The 22,939-nt window shown below is 35.8% G+C and overlaps 1 protein-coding gene across 1 annotated transcript in view; it reads right to left on the reverse strand.

Moving 5' to 3' along the window:
* The window catches only part of LOC150098155 (SURP and G-patch domain-containing protein 1-like), a 292,494-nt gene that overhangs the window by 213,082 nt on the left and 56,473 nt on the right, over positions 1 to 22,939 (reverse strand). The window contains exon 4 of the mRNA XM_090406236.1: positions 5,702 to 5,781. Within this exon, the coding sequence (XP_090262362.1) occupies positions 5,702 to 5,781 (80 nt within the window). The remainder of the gene's footprint in view (positions 1 to 5,701; positions 5,782 to 22,939) is intronic.

Genomic DNA, 22,939 nt, shown 5'->3' on the forward strand with positions numbered 1-22,939 from the left:
CAGTTTCAAGATTCCTTCTAAATGCATCATAATTTCCTGTTCTATAGTTGCACATGTGCACTTTCTAATTGAAACTTTAACATGCCCAGTCATCATGTCAGGACAGTACTGGCACTCACCCCCAATTGAAGGAAAATTAGCCAAATTTATGATTACATCCTCTGATGTTAAAATCTCATGCAAGAATTAGCCTCAAATCACTTTGTATTCACTGAGTTCATTTGTTAAGGCTAGTTTATTGTACCATCCCATCCTGTTTGCTTTTTCTAGATAGCCTCAAATCACAAACCAAGTTATTCATTCTTGAATATACAAAACTTATAGACTACATTATTCTGCTTTATCAATAATGCCAATCCCCATACACTTCCTGTATGCCCCTCAAAAAATATCATACAGTTCAGTTTCTATTCAAGTAAATTAACACTCTTTTCTACTGTGTCACAGGAAAACAACTTCCTTCTACAAGCATAAGTAGAGATAATTCTGCAATTTCTATGGTCATTCTTCCTAACACAATCATGAACAGATGATTGTGTTAGGGAGAATGACCCTTGAAATCTGTTCACTTTCTTTTCTTTCATACTGATACACTAATACTAAATTTCTCCACGGTTCAACATAACTCTTCACATCTGCTCTGTTTTGCCAATCAACAATTTCTCCAACTGCATAATGCCAAACCCACTCATATGAAAACCATCTCCCTCTTCAATCATTAAAATCATCTCTGAACACATGCATGTAATGAATGCAGTCTTTTATAGAAGTCACTCGCAGTTACATTTCAACTTCCTCATAATCAAAGCATTCTTCACTTTTCTATGAAATAGAAAATTCTTGCATTCCTGTCATGTAGCTTGTTAGTGGCCACACACCAATCCACATAAGAAAAGATACAAAGCCTATAAACATAGAGCTGTGGATGGATAAGCAGATAGGAAGAGGAAAGAAGAAACCTGCCTTATTGATACCTTTCTTGAACAACCAGGTGCAGTCCTTGGAGCAAAAATGAGAAAAGCTGTTCCAAAGCACACATAAATGGAATGAAAATGGAATGTTTATGGATGCTGAGTGATAAAAACTCAAGTTTTTACAGGCTAAGATGAAAAAATCTGCAAGTGTAGAAAATTCAGAACCTATGTGAGAATTACAAATTTCCCTATTAAGTATTCTAGAAATGATTTAAACAAACTCATTTGTAAAGAAGCTCAGAAAAATTGTGGAATAAAAAACTTTTTAAGCCAAATAGTGGTCATCCAGAAAAATTTTTACATTAACACACAAATAGCAGAGAAATCATGGAAATAATATGACAATAATTTATATTTAACTCTTTAACTGCTAAATTAAAAATACATTAAGTAAGCTTTTTGATACTTGCAAAGAGAGAGATTTTAAATGAACCTGTGGCTTCAAAAGTGAATTGACCCAGACGTAGAATTTTAGCAAATATTGGCATTAAGAATGGTGGAGAGATCAGTAACTTTCATTTTGTTTTATATGTGCCATTAACATCACCATAAGGGAAAAAAAAAAAAAATTCTTGAAACATGTTCATGGATTTCTTAATTTTGGATTTTATTTATTTATTTTTTACCACACTATTTTTCATAACAAAATCATATTAATTATTAGTCTCAAGCAATGTTTTTCTACAAGTTCATTGTCAAAAAAAGCTTGAGAGAAATCTCAACTGACTCTTCATTATCATTGATACCACATTTACTTTCAAGTAATTGTTTTTCCACACAAATACATTTTTTTTATAGCTCAGTTCAGTCCTTTGGTTCATGTTTTTTAGTTAGAAAACTTGAGTGTTATTTTTATTGTTGGCAATCAGGAGGCACTATCAATCTGAATCGCCAACAATCACTTGGTTTATCAGCCATAAATTAAACATACCAAGAAATTATATACTTGGTTTAATCCTTTATCCATGTGCAAACAAAGTTTGCACCTGAAGTATTTTCAGGACTGGGGCAACTCGTGGTAAAGGTGGTATTGACTTCACATCACTTGCCTTAGTATCCCATAATGCAAAGCACATCTTGCCAACATGAGCTGTCTGCAAGTAGATGTGCTTTCCATTATGGGATACTGAGGCAAGTGATGTGAAGTCATATCACCTTTACCACAAGTTGCCCCAGTCCTAAAAATCCTTCAGGTGCAAACTTTGTTTGCACTTGGATAAAGGATTAAACCAAGTATATAATTTCTTGGTATCTTTAATTTATAGTATAACCAAGCGGAAAAACTTTCAACAAGTTTATCGGCCATGCTGTCATTGGTGACCTCCTTGTTGGCATTTTAGCAAAATGTCAAAATTTTTAGTATTCTCAAACACATCATTATACTCAAAATCACTATTTGAACCATATTTACTTTCTTTTGAATCCAAATAGTCACAATACAATCTACCCAGAACTGGTATCTGTAACCTTTCACAGGCAACCATCTTGACCCAGACTACTGTTTACTGTGAACCTTCTGTGGTATAGATATATATATACCACATGCATGGTATACATGGAGGAAAAAAAAACTGGGAAATTTTTTTTTTTACATCAGCTTTTGAGCTGATGTAAATTTCCAGCTTTCTTCCAGTAATTAAAAGTTGATTAATGTGCATGTATGTGCTGATAGTGTTTTATAGGAGCATGGTAACGAATGCATGTGTGTGTGTGTCAATATTACCCAAAGGATTAAATTTTGTAGACTGCAGAAGGCATGATAATATACCAAAAGAAAAGCCAATCAAAATTTTATAATTATATGGTGCATGAATGTAACATTATAGTCAGCAATCAGATATGAAGGAGGCACAAAAAGATGGTTTGATATAAAATCAGGAGGAGATAAGGGATCGTTGCCATTGCTATTCTTCATCTAGGTGAAATGCATTATGGAAATGCCATTACCCTGATATCCAAACCTGCTATATTCACTCAATCCTTTACTTTACATAGATGATGTCAACCTCTTAAATTAACCTGGTATGAGTTTCTGGAATTATGAAAATGGAATATAAAACAAGCAAAATATTTTAGCTATTTAGACAATTTTTAATGAAGATAGCAAAGTATGGAAATAGAAAACAGAATAAGCAAAAACAGTATGTCAAAACAATGAAGTGTTAGATCTTGAATGATGGCTCTATCAAGAATAGAACTGCTCCATTTCAAGATTTAACAAGAGAATGATATCAAGCAAAAACACACTTGTACTCTTGGCAAAGCAGACATAATATGTGAAGATGCAGATATTAACTTTGCTTAAAAAATGAATTAAAATATAAAAGAAGAGGTTGAATCTTAAATTAAAATGAAATCAAAGGAGGAAATAAATATTAAATTGTACTATGTTTAAGGTTATTAACTAAAATAGATGGAATCTTAATTTGTCAAAAAACATCAATGTTTAACTATGACATGTATAAAGTCTTGTATCATCGTGCGAACGAAAGTTCAAAGGTTGCAGTTTGACCACCAAAGATGACATAATGAGCGATGAGTAGGCATTCGTGGAAGGCACAAGAAATTCGCGTTCCCCAAAAAGAGCGATGCGCGTACAGCAAGGAGGTGACAGCAAATGGGAGAGCATCATAGACAAGTTTGGAGTGCGGAAAGAGGGCGCTATAATGGGGTTTAAAACGGATTGACATCGTTGAGAGGGGCTTTTTCTTTGCTTCTTTTTACATTTTCTCCTGGTTCCTGTGGTGTTCCGGTTGCGTGTGCCCTCCCTGCGGGTCTCCTGCTCAAAGTTCCCGAGCGGATCAGCATGCCTGATATCCGACAAGATGTGTGAAGACGGCAAAGCAGCAATGTGTTTCCCGTTGCTGAGCAATGCGAATCGAAGAAAATATAGCATGAGATGACGGCAATGTTCAAGTTTTAGACCATCGGTGTGGATCTAACTGATGAGAAAGCAGCAACGGATTCCTTTGAAGGTAAATCGCGTTAGAAGTGGCAACATGAAAAGTTCGTAAGCCCATAAGAAACAAGTGGCTAATTCGGGATGAGCACGTGACTCCCATGTGGCGGCAATCCATTGTACAGAGGGACAATCTATAACAAAGAACAGACGGAAGGATCGGGAAATCATCTAACAAGGTGGTAATGTACAAATCTTTCCTTTTATGTGTTATCTATTGGTAATGAAGGTGTAAAATGGAAGAGTTTAGAAAAGAAGAGAGAGAGAGATTTTGAGACAATTTCCTGTGGTATGTTAATCGAATTGGACTGGTAGTCTACGTTCATAAGTTGTCTAGACCAAGTTTAATGTGTTTATGTCGTTAGTAGCAGTAATCTGGTTTAATACTGACTTTCATGTTTATGATATAGATGAACATAAGATCCTCATGAGTATGTTTGAATAGTCTCTCTGTTTGATTATTATTACCCTGATTTACTTGTATTTTAGTATTAACCTTGATTTGCTTGATTATAAGTGTTGTTTAAATTGTAATGTTCTTAGATAAATAATAAATATGTTTTCCCATGTATACCTGTCTGAGTAAGAAATTGAATTTTACCACTCATGAAAATATCGAACCTATGTTTAGAGGAAAAAGGGAGTCAAGGTCATGACTGTATATTGAGAACTCAATCTACCTAATTACTTACTATATAAGGTATTACTTGAATTCTGGGAAAGTTTCTTTGGATAAGAAATTCTATCCTACAGTTCTGACTGGCGCAGCATAAACAAATAAATTTCGTCAGAGCTCAAAGAGAGAAACGGCCCCAGAAATTCAGTTTAGAAGCCAGATCTCAGTAGGCACAAGGAGAACAATAGAGGTAAAATATGTAAGAAAACAACGACATAACAGAAGTATATTGTAGCATTAGTTTTCTATAAATGCTTAACTAGTTACTTGGCTGTGACAGGAGATTTAGCCTAATAAGATTAAAGTAATGAGATGAGAGAAATTCACCAAACAATGAACAAGCAGTATACAAGACAGTCTTCAAAACATTTTTAACTTATGGATTTAAGAATTGGAATAGAAATAAAGCAACTAATTAAAGACTAGACTACACACACAAGAAAAATTAAGACATTGAACAGAAGACATCAATGCAGAATCATATGTAACATGACGATATTAGGGGGAAAAAACTGCAAATAAAGCTAATCTGGAGAAAAACTGTTGATAGGAAATTAGTAATAATGTAAACTTATATATTAAACTCACATCCTCATGGGGAGGTATTGTACTGTATCCTCTCTGCAGGGAGAATATATATATATATTAGGAATTTGGTGAACTTTGTTGTATTGTTTTAGTCTGTTTAATGATTGATACTAAAATATTCAACAGCTATATTTATGTAAGCTTTCTTCTGGCAAGTGACAAAAATTACTGTACACTGTCCTGAAGACTTTAATTTGCTGCCATGACCTGTTGTAATCATATTGCTTGTTAGATAATAATAATAAAAAAGATTGTTTACTAGAATATTTAAGATTCTAATGTAAACCACACTTTCAGTACATATAATGGCATCTTATAGTGAAATAGATGTAACTAATACCATACATCTCAAAAGTTAGATCAGTTAAACTAAATTAACTTAGTTAAATAGTGAAATTAATTTTAGTTTAACATATAAATATTTTAAGTAAGCTAAATTTATATTATACACAAATTCTGTATATAACAAAAATAATAAATTTGTTAATTCTCATTTTTACATACCTGAACTTAATTCTTGGTCTTCATCCTCTGAAGTGAGAAGTTTGCTTTGGGCTTCTGTGGGTTGCAATGTTGTCTGTTTGCTGAAAAATTTCATTTCTTAGAATTTAAAAACTGAATATCTGTTCCAATTATCATCTAAAATATAATCTCAGTCTTCCAATCATACATTAAACACCTAGAAAGGAGTATTCAAATTCATGTCTGTAATGTGGTAACTATGTTGCCGATATTGAGAAGCACAAAGAGAGAGATTATCAAAATTGTAAAACAGTACACTGTGTTAAAAATATTAGGGTACACACACACAAGGAGTGTTCAAAAAAAAGACCAAACTTTTTAAATAGCGTGCAAACTGGCATAGAGAGCACATGCTGTGGCAGGTTTTGACAATCAACTGCGATTTGACCTATTCTGCTATGAGCATTAGTTGTTGGGTTACATCTACTGAAGTGAGCATGTGCACAAGCTGTTCGTCGGATTAGTGACAAAGTGACCATGAAAAAGCTTAAAGAAAGTGTGTGTGTGTGAAATTTTGCTGCAAACGTGGTAAAAATTTTACAGAGACATTTCAGTTGCTTAACCAAGCATACAGGGAGGACTGTATGAGCCGAACACAGTGCTTAAGCATTTTTAAAAAGACAGAATGTCTGTCAGTGAAGATCCCAGGCCTGGACAACCCTCCACATCAACAGACAACCATTAAAACTGAGAACTTTATTAATAAGAGACCATACTATTTAATGAATAAAATACAAATTGCCAAACAGTTTCACTAACTACTGTCTAGCATTATCAAGGCTGGTGTAAATACAAATGCACCAAATTACATGAATACAGAAGCGTTAGTACCTGTTAGGCCGTTACATTTCATAATTCTTGTCCGGAAGTGCACATGCGTTAGTTAGAATCCAGTACATGACCATGTGTTGTGTGGTTTTTCGCGTATTGTATTTCTGTTAAGCTGAGAGAATTGATGAGATTTTTCCATGTCTTTAAGAATAGCACCCTGATTTCTATTTAAATTGCTGCCTGTGCGTAGCACCACTGCTGTTTCTTTAAAAGTTCTGTGTCTGTAGTCATCCTCGATGTAAGGCATAGAACTGTTTACCAGTCTATAACGTGATTGGATGTCGAAAAATGGTGAGCTAAACCTATTGTGATTATTCTGTTGTGATTTACGTCTCCCACATGGTCTTTCTGTCTTATTTCAAGACTTCGAGAGGTCTATCCATAGGCCACAAGTGCATCGAATTACATATACTCCAGAATGTTTGAAGAATGGGACTTCATCTTTAGGTGATCTTAAGACCTGTCTGATCATAGTAGTAGTTGGTTTAAAAACCACTCTGATGTTATGAGCTTTTAACATTCTAGCTAATTTTGTGGATACTGAACTAATATATGGAATCACTGCTGTGGACACATATTGGGAATCAGTTACACGTTGTTGGAGGTTGTCTTTGAATAGAAATTTGTTTAAAATGTTAGGGGGGTATCCATTCAGAGATAGAGTCTTAGCTATTTGCGACAGTTCTAACTGTACATCATCTTCTTTTGAAATAAACTTTAAGGATCTATTGCAGAGCATATGAATAATGCTGTGTTTTTGTGATCAATGATGGTTTGACGAATAATGTAGATATCTTCCTGTATATCTGTGGGTTTCTTGTAAATGGACAGTTGGACATTGTTATATTCTCTCTTCACCAGTATGTCAAGAAAGGGTAGTTCATTGTTCTTCTCTAGTTCCATAGTAAATTTGATCTTATTGTGTAGTGTGTTTGATTTTATTAAGAAACACATGGTATCTTTCCATATGATGAACACGTCATCGACATATCTCCACCATATCGAAGGTATAGGTGAAATGTTGGAAAAAATATCTTTTGCAAGTTTTTCCATAAATAGGTCTGTGCAAAGTGGTGACAGGGGGCTACCCATGGCAAGACCTTCTGATTGTTTGTATACAATGTTATTTACTACGAAGAAATTTGATTTCAGGCAATGATGGAACAAATGGGTGATGTCCTGAGGGAAGAGATCCTTTAGAATGTTGACCACCTCATTGACCGGAACGTTGGTGAATAGGGACACAACATCTAGACTTGCCATAATGTCAGTTTGTGAAATAGTGACTGTCTTAATTTTTTCAAAAAATTGTTGAGAATTTTTAATATAGGTCTCTGTTTGTCTGATATGTCCTTTCATTAAATTTGCAAGATGTTTTGCTAGTAGGTAGGTAGGTGAGGATCTTTCATCCACAATTGTACCGAATTCTGACTAACGCATGCATACTTCCAAACGAGAATTATCAAATGTAACGGCCTAATAGGTACTAACGCTTCTGTATTCATGTAACTTGGTGCATTTGTATTTACACCAGTACAGCCTTGATAATGCTAGACAGTAGCTTGTGAAACTGGTTGGCAATTTACATTTTATTCATTAAATAGCAGGGTCTCTTATTAATAAAGTTCTCAGTTTTAATACATTAGACCAAATATGAACAATTTAGATGACAACCATATCGAGAGAATTCGTGCTGTAATTTGTGGAAATCATCATTTAACTGTCTGAGAAGTTGCTGACTTCGTCAGCAACTTCATCAGTGCAAAATTCGTACTACGTTTGTTGATTGATGATCAGAAAGAGAACTATGTTGAAATCAGTCAGAAACTGCTTGCCAATGCAAATGGTAATGACAACTTTCTTAAGAACAGCATAACAGATGAGATGTGGGTTTATGGCTATGATGTTGAAACCAAGATGCGATCGTTGCAGTGGGATGGAAAAGGGTCTCCTCAACCAAAAAAAAAAGCATGGTTGAGTCAGTCAAATATCAAGGTGATGGATGTTTTTTTTTTTTTTTTTTTTTTATTGGAAAGGCATTGTGCATTATGAATTTGTACCATGTAATCAGACGGTAAACAAAGAGTTGTACCAGGAAGTTTTAGCATGTTTGAAGGATGCTGCATGCAGGAAGAGGCCTGAATTGTGGAAAAACCAGACTTAGTTCTTGCACCACGACAATGCACCAGCTCGCTCATCACTCCTTATCCACAGTTATGGCAAAACATCAGACATCTGTTGTACCCAATCCACCCTATTCTCCATACTTAGCCCCAGCAAACTTATTCCTGTTTCCCAAACATGAAACCACTTTGAAAGGACGTTCTCTCCGAACCATAGAGGAGATTCAGGAAAATGCGATAAGAGAACTGTGCACCATCACAGAAAGTGCGTCACAGGAAGCATTCCAACAATGGAAGAAATATTGGGAAGGTGTATTGCCAGTAGAGGGTGACTAGTTTGAAGGGGACAGTGCTTAAAATGTAAAATAAGCAATAAAGTCTTTATAGCAAAAGTTCGGTCTTTTTTTGAGCATGCCTTGTATATTTAAAAATGCAGGACTGAGCATTTTCAAGCTATTTACGTGTTTCAACTGGCCTGTGTATTATCTATGTAATTTTCCATTATTTTATTGTACATTTTTATGTTCATAACATGTGTCATGATAAAAATCAGTGAAAATAAATATTTTATTGTACTGACAATAATTAAGAAATTCATCTTTTTTTTTTTAGTGTAATCAACCAAATTTTATGAAGTAAAATGTAGTAAGATACATATATATACAAAAAAACTAGATTCATTTAATTGTTGCCAGCAGTATAAGTAAAATCTGATAGATTACAAACATGCAAAAAACTAGATTCATTTCTTAATTGTTGCCAGCAGTACAACTATGTGGTATCAGATTTACCTTTGCTTTCATAATAGCTGATTAAAAATAAAACTTCTTTTAATGAATCAAAGTGAAATAGTTACTGTGAAAATTGCACTAATAGGACAGCAAATATTATCAGAGGAAGAAGATAATTCCTTTTCTCCATCAGGTATGGGAAACCAACTGCTTTCAAATGTGATTATCCTGCTTTTTTTTTCTTTTCTTTTTTTTTTTTTTTACTGAGTAGTGTTAATACGGTGCTATTGTCAAAATATTCTATACTATCACAATTTTCACAGTGTAATATTCAAAATCCAATATCTCATACTATTCCCTGAAATTTTAGTGAGTAATTTATATTATACTTTAGAATGAATGAACATTTCAGAGAATATAAGAATTATGGCTAACTGAATTTAGTTGCACTTTTATAATGTGATCTGAAATGATGTCTGGACAAAGTTATTCAGTTTATGAATATATGTTGATTGTACTCATGTCTCAACACATGAAAGAACATCAGTTTCAGTTACACCCAATTGCTTTTAATTTTAGTAATGTTATCATTTTCAGAAATTAAAATAAATAATAATAATGACATACAATATTATTGCAACCTGATACTGCAAGTGGATGGGAATCTGTAATCATCATATATAAAGTTTTTGTTCCCACATGGACAGCTTAACAAAGCAAAAATGAGATGTGAGATTTATTCTGAACTTAGGTTCAAATATACAACCAATAAATGAACATGAAAAAAAAAAAAAAGTCCCTTGATTGCTTAAGAAAAATGTGAATTTATGAAATTAAAAGGGGAAAAAATGTATGTTCTATATATCACTAATAACAGAAATCTGCATTACTTTGCATTCTATCAGCTTGAAACATCAATATATACTACCAATCAGGGGCGGCTTGTGCATAGGCACTGCAGCACCCCTAATTTTTCTCGATATATGAATATAATTAATTTATTTATATTTGCTTGTAATATTTAATTTTATCATCAAAAATCCCATATAATTCTCTTATTTTGTATAAAAAATAATAAAAATCCTTCTTGTAGCACTTAGGAGAGCGAAGGAAGCTAGCAGCACTGTGTTTACCACAGTGTCATATTGCTACACGCACAAGCATATGCACGTCATAGTGAGTGCAAGCTATTACCGTAATGCAGAGCTGTCTGTCATGCAGTTCCACTGTTGTTTATATGCAGTTTGCACCAGTAGTAGCGTTCGTAGTGCTTATCGTGTTTATGGAGTAAACACATATAGCCTATGATCAACAAAGAAAAACTTGAAACTGAACTTCGAGTATTCTACAGTAGACCCGACATGCATGATTATTGTAAATTAACTGACTTGTTAAAATTTATAACAGAAAATAATTTAGATTGTGTTCTTAGTGAAATTACTATATCAATAAAAATTCTCTTGACAATTCCTATGACTACATCAGAGCCTGAATGCTGTTTTTCAACATTAAAGAGAATAAAAACATTTCTGAGGAGCACTATGAATCAGGATAGGTTAAATGCACTTGCGATGATTTCATCGGAGAAAAAATTCCTCTACAGTCACACAAACATCAAGGAAAACATTATTGACCTTTTCGCTCGAAACAAAACAAGAATGGATTTTATTTTTAAGTAATTTTGAATTATACCAAACTGTATAATTTTATCGATAATAAACAATATTTTTTCATGCATTTTTGAAAATTATGGAAACAACTACCGTGTTTGAATAAAAACTTTAGTTTAATATAACTAAAATCTACATTCGACGTTTTTTCAACCTTTATGTCAAAGTCATCTTCTGGAGCATACAACTATACACAGAAAACAAGCTACACTACAATCAAACTGTCTGTTAAAGATACTGACCAACCGCTACAACAATTGTTGGCCTGACCTCTGGTGGAAAAAAAAAAAAAAATTATACATCAACGCTAGAGTCCTATTATTAGTGCTATCTGTTGATTGCAGAAATACATTGGGCGCAACAACAAGTATCTATCTATATACATATATTAACATCATGATTATACCTGTACATTCCAGCCGATTGGTATGGAATGGTTTCTAATACTAGTTGAAGATTGGCTAGAGTCCTAACTTATGCTGGATCTCATATATTAGGTAGGCCGAATGTGTGCCATCCAGATCCTTGGAATTTGCCAGACTGTCGGTCTTAGTGTGGCGGAGTTAAGAGCCCTTTGCTTAAAGGTTTCCATGTAGAAGTTAGCGATTGGGGGGGGGGGATAGTGGTGAGCCCATGGCTGTACCTTCTTTCTGTAGGTAAAATTTGTTTTGCCACACGAAGTAACCGGACTGTAGTATGAGCAAAGAGGGCCGTAATGTTGGGCGGAAATTTGTTCTGTAGTAGGAGAATTGTGTCATTGATGGGGACATCAGTGAAAAGGGCAGAAACGTCGAAACTGACTAATAAGTCGTCTTTGTCGAGTGTTATGTTTTTAATTTTGTTTATAAAGTGTTGTGTGTTTTTTTATGTAGGAGGGGGGAATGACCTACTAACTCCTTGAGTGTTGCCGCTAATTTCTTGGCTAAGTGGTAATTGAGACTGTCTATTCCTTCCACGATTGGTTGAAGGGGCACATTTTGTTTGTGTATTTTCGGAACCCAATATATTTTGGGGGGGGGGGGCGTAGTGGAGTTTGAGTTTTTTAACCATGTCTGGTGGCCAAGAAGTGATGGACTTGAGTAGTTTCTCTGTTTTATCCTTTATCCTTTTTGTTGGGTTATAATTTACCAGCTTATAGGTGTTGTTATTGGCTACTAGTTGATTAATTTTTTCTGAACGTACATATTAAAGGTAAATTAAACATGATTTAAGGATTAAATCATCATTATAAAGTGCAAGTGGATATGGATTTCTGCCTATGCTTGACATCACCCTGTAAACTGTTCCTTTATTAGAAGCCCTGGCCAGGGTTAAATGTAAGCAAAGTAAGATAATAATCAAAATCAAATGCAGAGGCAAACAATCAAGCGAGTGTGCACACACACAATATACCATCTGTGGTAGCCCAGAGAACCAGTCAGGCTATCACAAGAATTTCAGGTGCACTCTCATCATTTTGTCTAGACTATCCATTGCCATAAGATTAGTGGCAGTGTTGTATATTAATTAAAAAAAAAACAATTACTAATATACCACTGTTATGGAGTTCAAGATTCAAAGCAGGAAGCATTCTACACCACACAATTTCAGCCTGCACATATTTGTTTCCTGTAAATGGCATGTCTCTAGCCATTCCAGGCTTTCAATGTCTTCCTCACCCTGCCCCCACCCCATATTCGCCAGACCTGGTCCTATCTATTTCCTATTTCCACTAAAAAAAACACTTGAAAGGAACAAAATTTACCACAGATGAAGTCATATGTGCAGTTGAAGATTGGTTTGTGCAACAAGGGAAAGGCTTTTTTTCTGAGAGGATTGCAAACGATGCAGCAGCATTATAACAAGTGTATAACACTTTGTGAGGAATATGTAGAAAACGTGCAAGTTACATGGTTCTACCTCAATTCCTTCACGGTGATTATCACAACTTTCCAGCACACCCTTGTACCTGCATCAACTGTCATATTTGTTCTTGAATTCATTCACACTACTTGTACACACAACATCCAATGGCAATCCATTCCAGTCGCTCACCACTCAATGAGAAAAAAATCTAACTCCCATCCTCTTCTTGATGGTACTCATTCTCAATTTCCAAGGAATCCCTCCCATCTTTATACCACTCCATAAAGTGAAAAATTCTATCTATTGGTATCCTGTATGACAGAAGTTGGTAAGGACCACTCATATTACCCCTCTTTCTCCTGTTTGCTAGCATCTGCAGTCTACAAATTGTAAATCTGTTTTCATAATCAGTATTCCATAGTCCTAATACCTTTCATAATAGTCCTTTGCACACTCTCTCCACTGTATCAGAATCACCACAGAAACCAGACCTGAATTACACAATTATCTGTGCGAGATCTTATCAAGGCTTTGTAAAGAGGCAAAATGACTTCCTTATCTTTGCATGTCAAGATTCATTTCAGCATTTCAATGATCCTCTGACTTGTATTTGCAATTTTTGCTAAATGCCTCTTCAACTTCCTGTTCATTAAAACTCCAAGACCCCTAAGTACGATTAGTTTCTTCTGGCATAATCCCACAATACAATATGACATTGGATATCTAATTACACCAAAGTGCATGCTTTACATTTACTAACATTGATATGACAGCCATTTTCATACGGCCACAATTCCAGCCTATTCAAATCATTCTGTATTGCATATCAGCTTCACTCCTAATTACCCTGCTTATCTTTGCACCATCAGCAAATATCACTTCAAATCCTTCCCAATGTCATTAATGTATGGATTGAATAACAATGAACCAAAGACTGATCCTTGTGGTACACTACTGTTTTTTTTTTTTTTTTTTTTTTTATTAATCTTTGTACTAGTTATGGGCAGTACTACCTTACATCATGTCCAGACATCTCGTCCAGACTTGATGTAGGCCTAAGCCTTTACAAGTTTTTTACTCTATCTATGCCTGTTCTAGTTATCATTGTAGTCATTCTCTGGTGACAACACCATGCCACCAGTGTGCCCTGTAGGGCCCTCAAGGAAAGAACTTTTATATCCTTCTGCGTAAGCCCAAGCAGTTTTAAGTCCTTAACTATCTGCACTCCATACACCATGTAAAGAGATAGTGGCACTGGTATAAACCTCAGAGTTGTCCCATGCTCCTCCCATATCTTACTAACTAGATCTTGGTTATTTTTATAGTAGTTCACTTTATTATTATGGCTATAGGCTAGTGAGCACCCTGTTCCCACCACGTGGGCATCAACTACCCAAACGTCACCATCTCTTTTAATCACTAAGTCTGGCTTACGCAAACCTGCAGAGGTCCTATAATGTGGTTCCACCGCGGTCACCCAACCTTTGTTCTTAAAGCGGTTGTCCAGAATGGAGACCACGGTGTCATGCCTCCACACGTGGATCCCATGGGTGCAGAAGCAACACTGGGCTATATGAGACAATGTCTCACTGTAGTGGCAGCCAGCCCTACAGTTTGAGTCGTCACTACCCCATCGAGCTGTGCGGGCTCGAGTAGGCAGGGCATTGATCCTCGTCCCGATAAGGTCAATATACTCAAACCCAGGGAGGAGTCTGGTGTCATCCCTTACCCAATCATGCTGGGGAGACACCAGATATGACTGTTTTAAAAGAGCACAATCTACAGAACAGTGCAACAGAGATGGCCACCTCCTGTGTTCTGCAGGTGCTGACTCAATTAAGGTACCCTGATAATGGGACCAGCCTTTAGAATCACGAAGTTAGAACTATCTTCTTCCCCTATCTGCAGATAGTTCTAACTTCGCGATTCTTGATAGTCCCGGGCGTGGAATCAGCCACCTAAGTGATGGAACCCAAAGCCCACCATCCTTCACCCTTGCATGGAAATATGCAGTAGGGGTGTCAGGTAGCAGTCGGAGCCATGATCTCATGGCTGAACGGATAGCCCTGTCCCTTCGGGAGAGTACCGAGATATATGTCCTACCAAGCACCAACTTGTGGTAAAAGCGAGATAGGAGATAGTGGGAAAGGAGAAACAGTCTTTGCTGGGGCTTAAGAGGAGCTTTCCTCAAAGAAGCGATCCCAGCTTCTAGGATAGAATTGACAGAGGACCTTCCCCTTGGGGTAAACATGATACCGAGGTATCTCCACTCTTCCAGGATGGTCAAAACATGCAACGGCCTCCCATGCAGGGAAAACTCCTTAGTCTCGACCTTAAGCTTCTTCTCACGACCAGAGGGGACAAGAGCTAAAGAGCAGGACTTCTCTACATTAATAGAAAGGTCTTGAATAGAGAAGAAGTCAACTGCCCCGTCAAGGAGTTCCTGTAAGCCTATCTTAGTAGAGGCTACGCGAATAAGATTGTCCGCATAGGCCATAGCATTAAAGGAAGAAGCACCCAGAGAGTAGCCTATATGGCTAGGAAGAGAGTGAAGAAACTCATCTATGACGCAGTTAAAGAAAAGAGGAGATAGAGGATCACCCTGGTGAACACCCGCACTGCGGAAATAGAAGTTGCACGGGACCCTGTAGTGATAGTGATGGAGCTACCCAAGTATAGCTCCATAACCTAGGAAAGAAAGGGTTCTGGTAAAAGACAGCGCTCGAAGGAGAGCAGGAAGGGAGACGCTATCAAAGGCCTTTTGGAGGTCCAGCATCCTCCGTCTGATTCCCAACGCCACCGTTTTAAGGTGGCATCAGGAATCAGAGAGAAGAGAAGAGAAGAAAGAAGATATATATTCTCGGCACAGCTGAGAATACCTTAAATCTTGCAGACTCACATACTCCATATACCACTTTTTAATATGTTAATTAGCCATTCTCTTAACCATACCAATATTTTATAATCAAATCCCATATTCTCCAATGTATACAACAGTCATCCATGCTGTATTCTGTCGAAAGCCTTAGCATAAACAAAAAGTATCATAGTGTACCTATTCTCCTTTTCTAATTCAATGGTAACATTATTATAGAATGTGAGCAAGTTCATCAAACATGACCTTCCCTTAGTAAAACCCCATGCTGTTCACATCACAAAGTATAGTTTTAATTACATTTTAATGTTTGAATCTAAAAATTTTGCTAAATGCTTAAAGAAATATAATAAATTTAGTTTAATCCTTTATCCAAGTGTGAGCAAACAAAGTTTGTGCCTGAAAGTATCTTCAGGACTGAGGTAAGGTGGTACAACATCAGGGCACTCCTTGCAAAGGTGGAGCAAGAAGTGCCCTGGTGTTGTACCACCTTACCCCAGTCCTGAAGATACTTTCAGGCGCAAACTTTGTTTGCTCACACTTGGATAAAGGATTAAACTAAATTTATTATACTCTAACCAAGTGAAAAATAAACTTTCAACATGCTTAAAGAAAAAAAGTATGCAAAAGTAATCATCTCCTAATGAAAAATATTTTTTGTAAAAATTATAAAATAAAAAATAGATTTATAAACAACAATTGGTAATGAAAAGCAGCAAACATGTGAATTCTTAGAGGACAATGATGTTACCACCGTACTTAACAAAATTAAATGAACGATCACTTTACTAACTATTGTGGTTGTGATTTTAATCCAACAGAGTGGACAAAGTATATGAGTCATCTCCCGTGGACAAATAATTTAATAAATCTATCTATATGAAGTAAATGAGGTACAGGGTTCTTTCAATAATAGAATACATTGAGTTGGCATAATCAAAAGAAATATAAAAGTGGAGGAAAATTCACATAAACTTATTTCATATAAAATTTTCACCTAAGTGTCATAAGCATCTTCAGTACAGTATCATAGAATAGCAATTAAACAATAACACACAATCCTAACAAAAATGCCACCTAAGTAGCTGACAACTGATCATGTTGTCACCCTGACAACTGATCAAAATGTGGTCAATTTCCTAACTTAAAAAAATAAATCGACACATATACACAAAGTTCGGAAAGATTAGCAGATTTAAAAATTAATACTCTACACATCTATCCTACAAAGAGAATAGATGTAGATTATTGGATTGTCTAAACTAAGGCAATGAAGTAAAGTTTCACACACATTCTTTATAAAGACGTTCTACAAGGAAACTACTTTTATGAAGAACTCGCCTTGTTCTGATAAACTATGTTTAATGCAGATAACATGCTCAGCAAATCTAGACTGTTCAGGTTCATGGTATGTAATATAAGGCCTGTTCTTCTAGATGAATGAAAGCAGACCTTCCAGTTTGTCCAAAATCAGATAACCCACAAGAGCAAAGAATCTGGTAAATGCCTAGAAAACTTAGAGGTGGAAGCTAATACTTAAGAGAAGCGAGAAAGGTGGAGATTTTTCTGACAGGGCAGAAGGCAACAAAAATATTCAGTGGTTTCAAAACTTTTGCTATTCATTCAGAAATGCCTTGCACATAAGGGATAGGAATGGCAAGTTATTTCTTCTGTATTGGAAGAAGTAGAGATACCATAACTGTTAAACTTTTTTTTTATGAAAGAATCCTTAAAACCATGTGATAAAATAGTGGATTATTACAACATATTAAAACATTAATTACAACATTGAAATATACTGTAATTCTTTCTATAAAAGTTCAGCTGAGGATCATAAAGAATGAGTATGATGTACATATACAGCAAAACCTCACTTAACCCAAATTTGATATGCGTATCAGTTAGCGCGATTGAGTGAAATGATACCATTTCCTGTTTTAAGCGAGTCATTAATAAGTTAACGTGATTTTTTTACGTTATGCAAAATTTTTTGTCACCAATCTGCAAGCAGCAGCACCTGTCAATGTAGCAGCCAGTGTGCAGTGGCAGTGCTGTGGCCGGTGGCACTTGGCAGTTGACTCAAAGCTATCATCGCAAGCGCACGTGCAAACTCTGTTCTCTTGCTCAATCACTTTTGCTTTAATCTAGATACATGTAAGGCTTTATTATATTCAATCCTTGATATGGAAAAGAGAAAGACTGATAAAGAAAGCAGCAATAATAAAAAGAGAAGAAAAGTAATTACGTTACAGGAAAAGCTTGAAGTCATTAAGAGACATGAAAGTGGCACTAGTAATACAAGTGCCATACGAAGAACCATGCATATGAAGAAGATAAGGAGTGCAAAAAAGAAGAAAATGTTATAACTAAGAAGCTGCAAAAGAATTTGAGCTAGTTTTCAATCACATTGAGCATGCTAGGAAATTTTGTTTGATTCTGATCCTGATATGGAATGAAGTTTTGAAGTCTGCTAAAATCTTCATAAAGCTATGACCAGCTATCACAAATTGCATGACAAGATGAAAAAGTCAAGTACTATTCAAACATCTTTACTTAATTTTTTTGTAAAAAAGTAGCTCAAGCTGCAAGAAATAAGAAAAGGCTCACCGATTATGGTATTATTGTTAATAGTAATGTTTTCCTACTGTTCAGAATACAAGTGTATCTGGAAGACTGCTAGCTGTCCTTGTAAGATATTTGAAAAAATGGTAAATGCCAGAGTTCTCTGGTATTTAGAAAGCTACAAACTTCTCTCTAACACACACACACACACACACACAATGTAGCTTTCATAGACATTGTTCAACATTACACCATTTGGTCCATTTAGAAAACATCTATAAGATAGGTTCCTGAAACGTCTGGTTCATTGTTCACTGACATGGAAAAAAGTTTATAACACACAGCCTGTAGATTGACATTTCAATAAGCAACCTTGATAACCTAGGTCTCAGAGGTCACCTTCGCGTATTTATTAAAAACTTTCTATGCAGTCAAATTTTCCAAATCCAAGTAGGAAACACATTATATAAAGCTACCATTTCATCAAGAAGAGGATGTTTCCCAAAGGCTCTTGTCTTAAATGTGAAACTCGTTCCTGTCAGTTAATTCAGTCATCAAATTCAATCACAACAACAACATATATGTTGATGACTGTCACTTTTATAATGTAAGGGTAACTGAAAGACAACTTCAACAAGCAGTTGATTGCGTTTTTTTTTTGTTAGCTCTTAGTAATGGCTTTACATTTCAGCAGAAAAAAGCACGTGTGCACACTTCTTTCAAAAATGCAATTTTCATCCAAATCCTGAATTAAGAATTGGACAAAATATTACTCCAAAGAAGTCAAGTTCTTTGGAGTCATCTTTGACAGAAAGCCTACATTCCTTGCATACATTCATGAACCAAGAGAAAAGTGCAAGAGAATACCGAATCATCCCCTTTGCAGTCTAACCTCTACTGGATGGGTGTGGATCGATCTTTGCTTCACCTCTGTCATGCACTTGTATGTTTAAATCTGTATTATGGGCCCCAAGTCTATGGTTCTGCAAGGCAGAGTAGCTTGTAATGTTCAGATACTATCCATCATCAGGATATATAGATAGCATCTGATGCATTTTTGCTCATCACCTATTCAAAGCCTTTATGTCGAAGCAAACAAATCTGCTCTGTGACGTTGACAGAAACAGTTTGTCTCTTAACTATACCTTAAAAACTAGTCTTCCAGAGAATCCTATGTGGTCTAATGTTTTTTTTTCTATATTTGGAGATCAGTATTATATCAGGCTGCCATACTTCCCTTTGGTATGCATATTACAGATTATGTTGTTGGCATGATTGTTGATAACATTACCTGCCCATAATATAACAGTATTCCTAAATGCAGGTTTGTGCTCCATCCTGGATCCTCTCACTTTGTCAATTACAAAAGTCTCATACTACATCTGTCTGCCTACAATTGTTTAATGTACACAGAGCAGCCCACTCTTAATTCTTGTCCAGGTATACTGATGGTTCAAGATCTGAGATCTCTGTTGGTTGTGCTGCTATATATCCTGACTTTATAATATGTAATCTGATGCCACTTGAGTATAATAATTACAAAGCGGAGTTGCCTGCCATTCAGCTTGTACATATAAAACAAAAACTGCTACCAAAAATGTGTAATTTATACAGACTCACTGAGTTTTGTACAGGGCATCTTGTCTCCTATGTATTAATTCACATCCATGTTTTGTGAGGTTTTACAACTGTTGTACAAAATGAAGACTTATTTCTGATATCCAGTTGTGCTGGATTTCTAGCCACATTGTAATTAAGAGAAATGAGACTGCAGATACTACTGCTTGATCACATCATGGATTTTGAAGGTATTTTAGACCTGTATGCAGACTATAGACAGTTTATAACATCATAGCTAATAACATAACCCAATGGCAGGAAGCACTGACAAACAAGTTACACAACATTAAGCCAGAAATCCAGAAAATAATGCATTGGCAGTCTATTCAACATACAAACTGGAATTTGTTCTTCTGCTTGACTTTGGTAAGAAAATAGAAAATAAATATCAGGAAGGTGGCAAAATATTCAGGGGGCTATTGGAAAAAAAAAAAAAAATAGAGGAAAACATATTGTACAAGGAATCAGAGATGATATAGATGACATTAAAACTGAACACAAAGATATTCTAGATATCTGGAGTAACTGCTCTGAAAGACTGCTAAATGAAACAGGCAGTGTCAGCATGAAGAATTTGTTCTTCTGCTCGACTTTGGTAAGAAAATAGAAAATAAATATCAGGAAGGTGGCAAAATATTCAGGGGGCTAATGGAAAAAAAATAAATAAATAGAGGAAAACATATTGTAAAAGGAATCAGAGATGATATAGATGACATTAAAACTGAACACAAAGATATTCTAGATATCTGGAGTAACTGCTCTGAAAGACTGCTAAATGAAATAGGCAGTGTCAGCATGATGGTAGAAAACTCCCAACAGGAATGCAGTCAGGAATACCCATCCATACTTGAAGTAAAAAAAGTCATCAAAAATCTAAAATGTGGAAAGGCACCTGGAGTAGATTGAATTCACCCAGAAATGCTTAAGTATAGAGGTATAAGTTTTACAGTGCATTGCATAATTCAGAAAGCCTGGTCAAAGGGTCGAATTCCAGATGATTGGAGCAGAGCTCTAATAGTATCCATATTTAAAAAAGGAAAAAACCTGAATGTGATAATTACATAAGCATTTCCCTACTGAATCTGATTTATGCAAGTATGAGGGTGGTCTGAAAAGTTCTCGGCCTAACAACGAAAAAACGGATTTATAATTTCAAAATTAATTTTATTTTTCAACATAATCTCCCTTAAGACTAATACATTTATTCCTGCCATGCTCCAGCCCCATTATACATCCCTGTAGTGGTTCTCAGTAAGATCTGCAAAATACCCCTCGACAGCTGAAATCACCTCTTGATTCGAAGAAAAACGCTGACCAGCAAGGAAGAGGTTTAGTTTTGCAAAGAGATAAAAGTCAGAAGGAGCCAAATCTGGGGAATAGGGTAGATGTTCCAACAATTCATAGTGCAGATCTCTTAATTTTCCCACTGCCAAAACACCTCTGTGGGCAGGTGCATTGTCCTCATAAAAGATGATTTTTTTACTTCTGCAAACTGGTTCTTTCCTCACAAATTTTTTCGAATAGCCTAGTTAAAAGATCGGAATAATATTCCCTGGTTATTGTTTTACCCTTTTCAAGATAACTAATAAACAAAATGCCTTTAGCATCCCAATGACCTTTCCTGCTGTTGGAACCAACTTTGTCTTCTATGGCGTTGAACAACTGGCTTCTGTCCACTGTTTGGATTCTGGTGTGTAATGGTGAATCCAAGTCTCATCCATAGTAATAAATCGACGCACAAAATCAGTTTTATTCTTGTTAAAATACTCCAAGCACTGTTCAGAGATTTTCATGCAAGTGCATTTTTATCTGCTATGAGCAAGCATGGCACCCATCTTGCGCAAAGCTTTTACATTTGCAATTCTTCATGCAAAATATATCCTATGCGTTGTTTTGAAATGCTTATTAATCTCAGCAATTTGACACACTTTGACTTGCCAGTCATCCAATACCATATTGTGCACTTGATCAATGATTTCTGGTGTTGTTACACTTTTTGGTCGTCCTTCACTCGGATCATCTTCGAGGCTGGTACAGCCATGTTTAAACTTGACAGCCCATTTCTTAATTGTCAAAAACGAAGGAGCAAAGTGCCCATAAACTTTTATGAACTTCGAATGAATTTGTTTTGTCATTAAACCTTCTTTTACAAAGAATTTTATAACCGCACGATACTCAGTTTTATCAATTTCAAGGGATACAGACAACACTTTTGCTTCAGACAGCTGTCTAAAACAAACTACTTGATAGAATCACTTGCAATTTCACATGGATGCTTATGACAGACGTAGCAACTTAGAAAAAAAAAAAAATCTTGCTGGTAGTGTTGCCATCTATGGTCGAGGCCAAGACCTTTTCGGACCACCCTCGTATACTTTTGAAACAGCTAAAAAATTGTGGAAGGGAAGCTTAGCAAAGAACAAGCATGATTCAGAACAAATAAAGTGAAAATCTGATCCTGATAACCTCTAATACAAACAGTTGAGAAATCCTGGAAATATAACAAGGATTTATATTTAAGTTTTATTGATCTGGAAAAGGCATATGACAAGGTGCAAAGAGGAAAGCTCTTCAAAATGCTACAGTTATATGGTCTCTATTTAAGCTATAAGTCATTGGTTAGACTTGAAGGAGGTACAAGAAGATGGTTTGAGATAAAATCAGTTGTGCAACATAGCTGCACATTATCTCCTCTGTTATTCATTATCTATATAGATCGTATTATGAGGGGTGCTTAAGGGTCAAAGCTGTATAACTGAGAGGAGACCTCCACATAGCCTTTAAAGGAATGCGGAGAACCGACCAGGGCTTCTGACCTAATGCCCAATCCTCACCTTCTCGTGGTGCACCCTGTTGGGTATCTACTTTGATACTGAACGAACGAGGATGGGCTGGCAATTTGGGATTTAGCCGACCAAATTGTATTCTTATTGGTTAAACCAAAATAGAAAATGATGGTACAA

Source organism: Typopeltis vanoorti, chromosome 16 (genome assembly GCF_054136105.1).
Source record: "Typopeltis vanoorti isolate ZY-2024b chromosome 16, IOZ_Tvanoo_1.0, whole genome shotgun sequence".
NCBI lineage: Eukaryota > Metazoa > Arthropoda > Arachnida > Uropygi > Thelyphonidae > Typopeltis > Typopeltis vanoorti.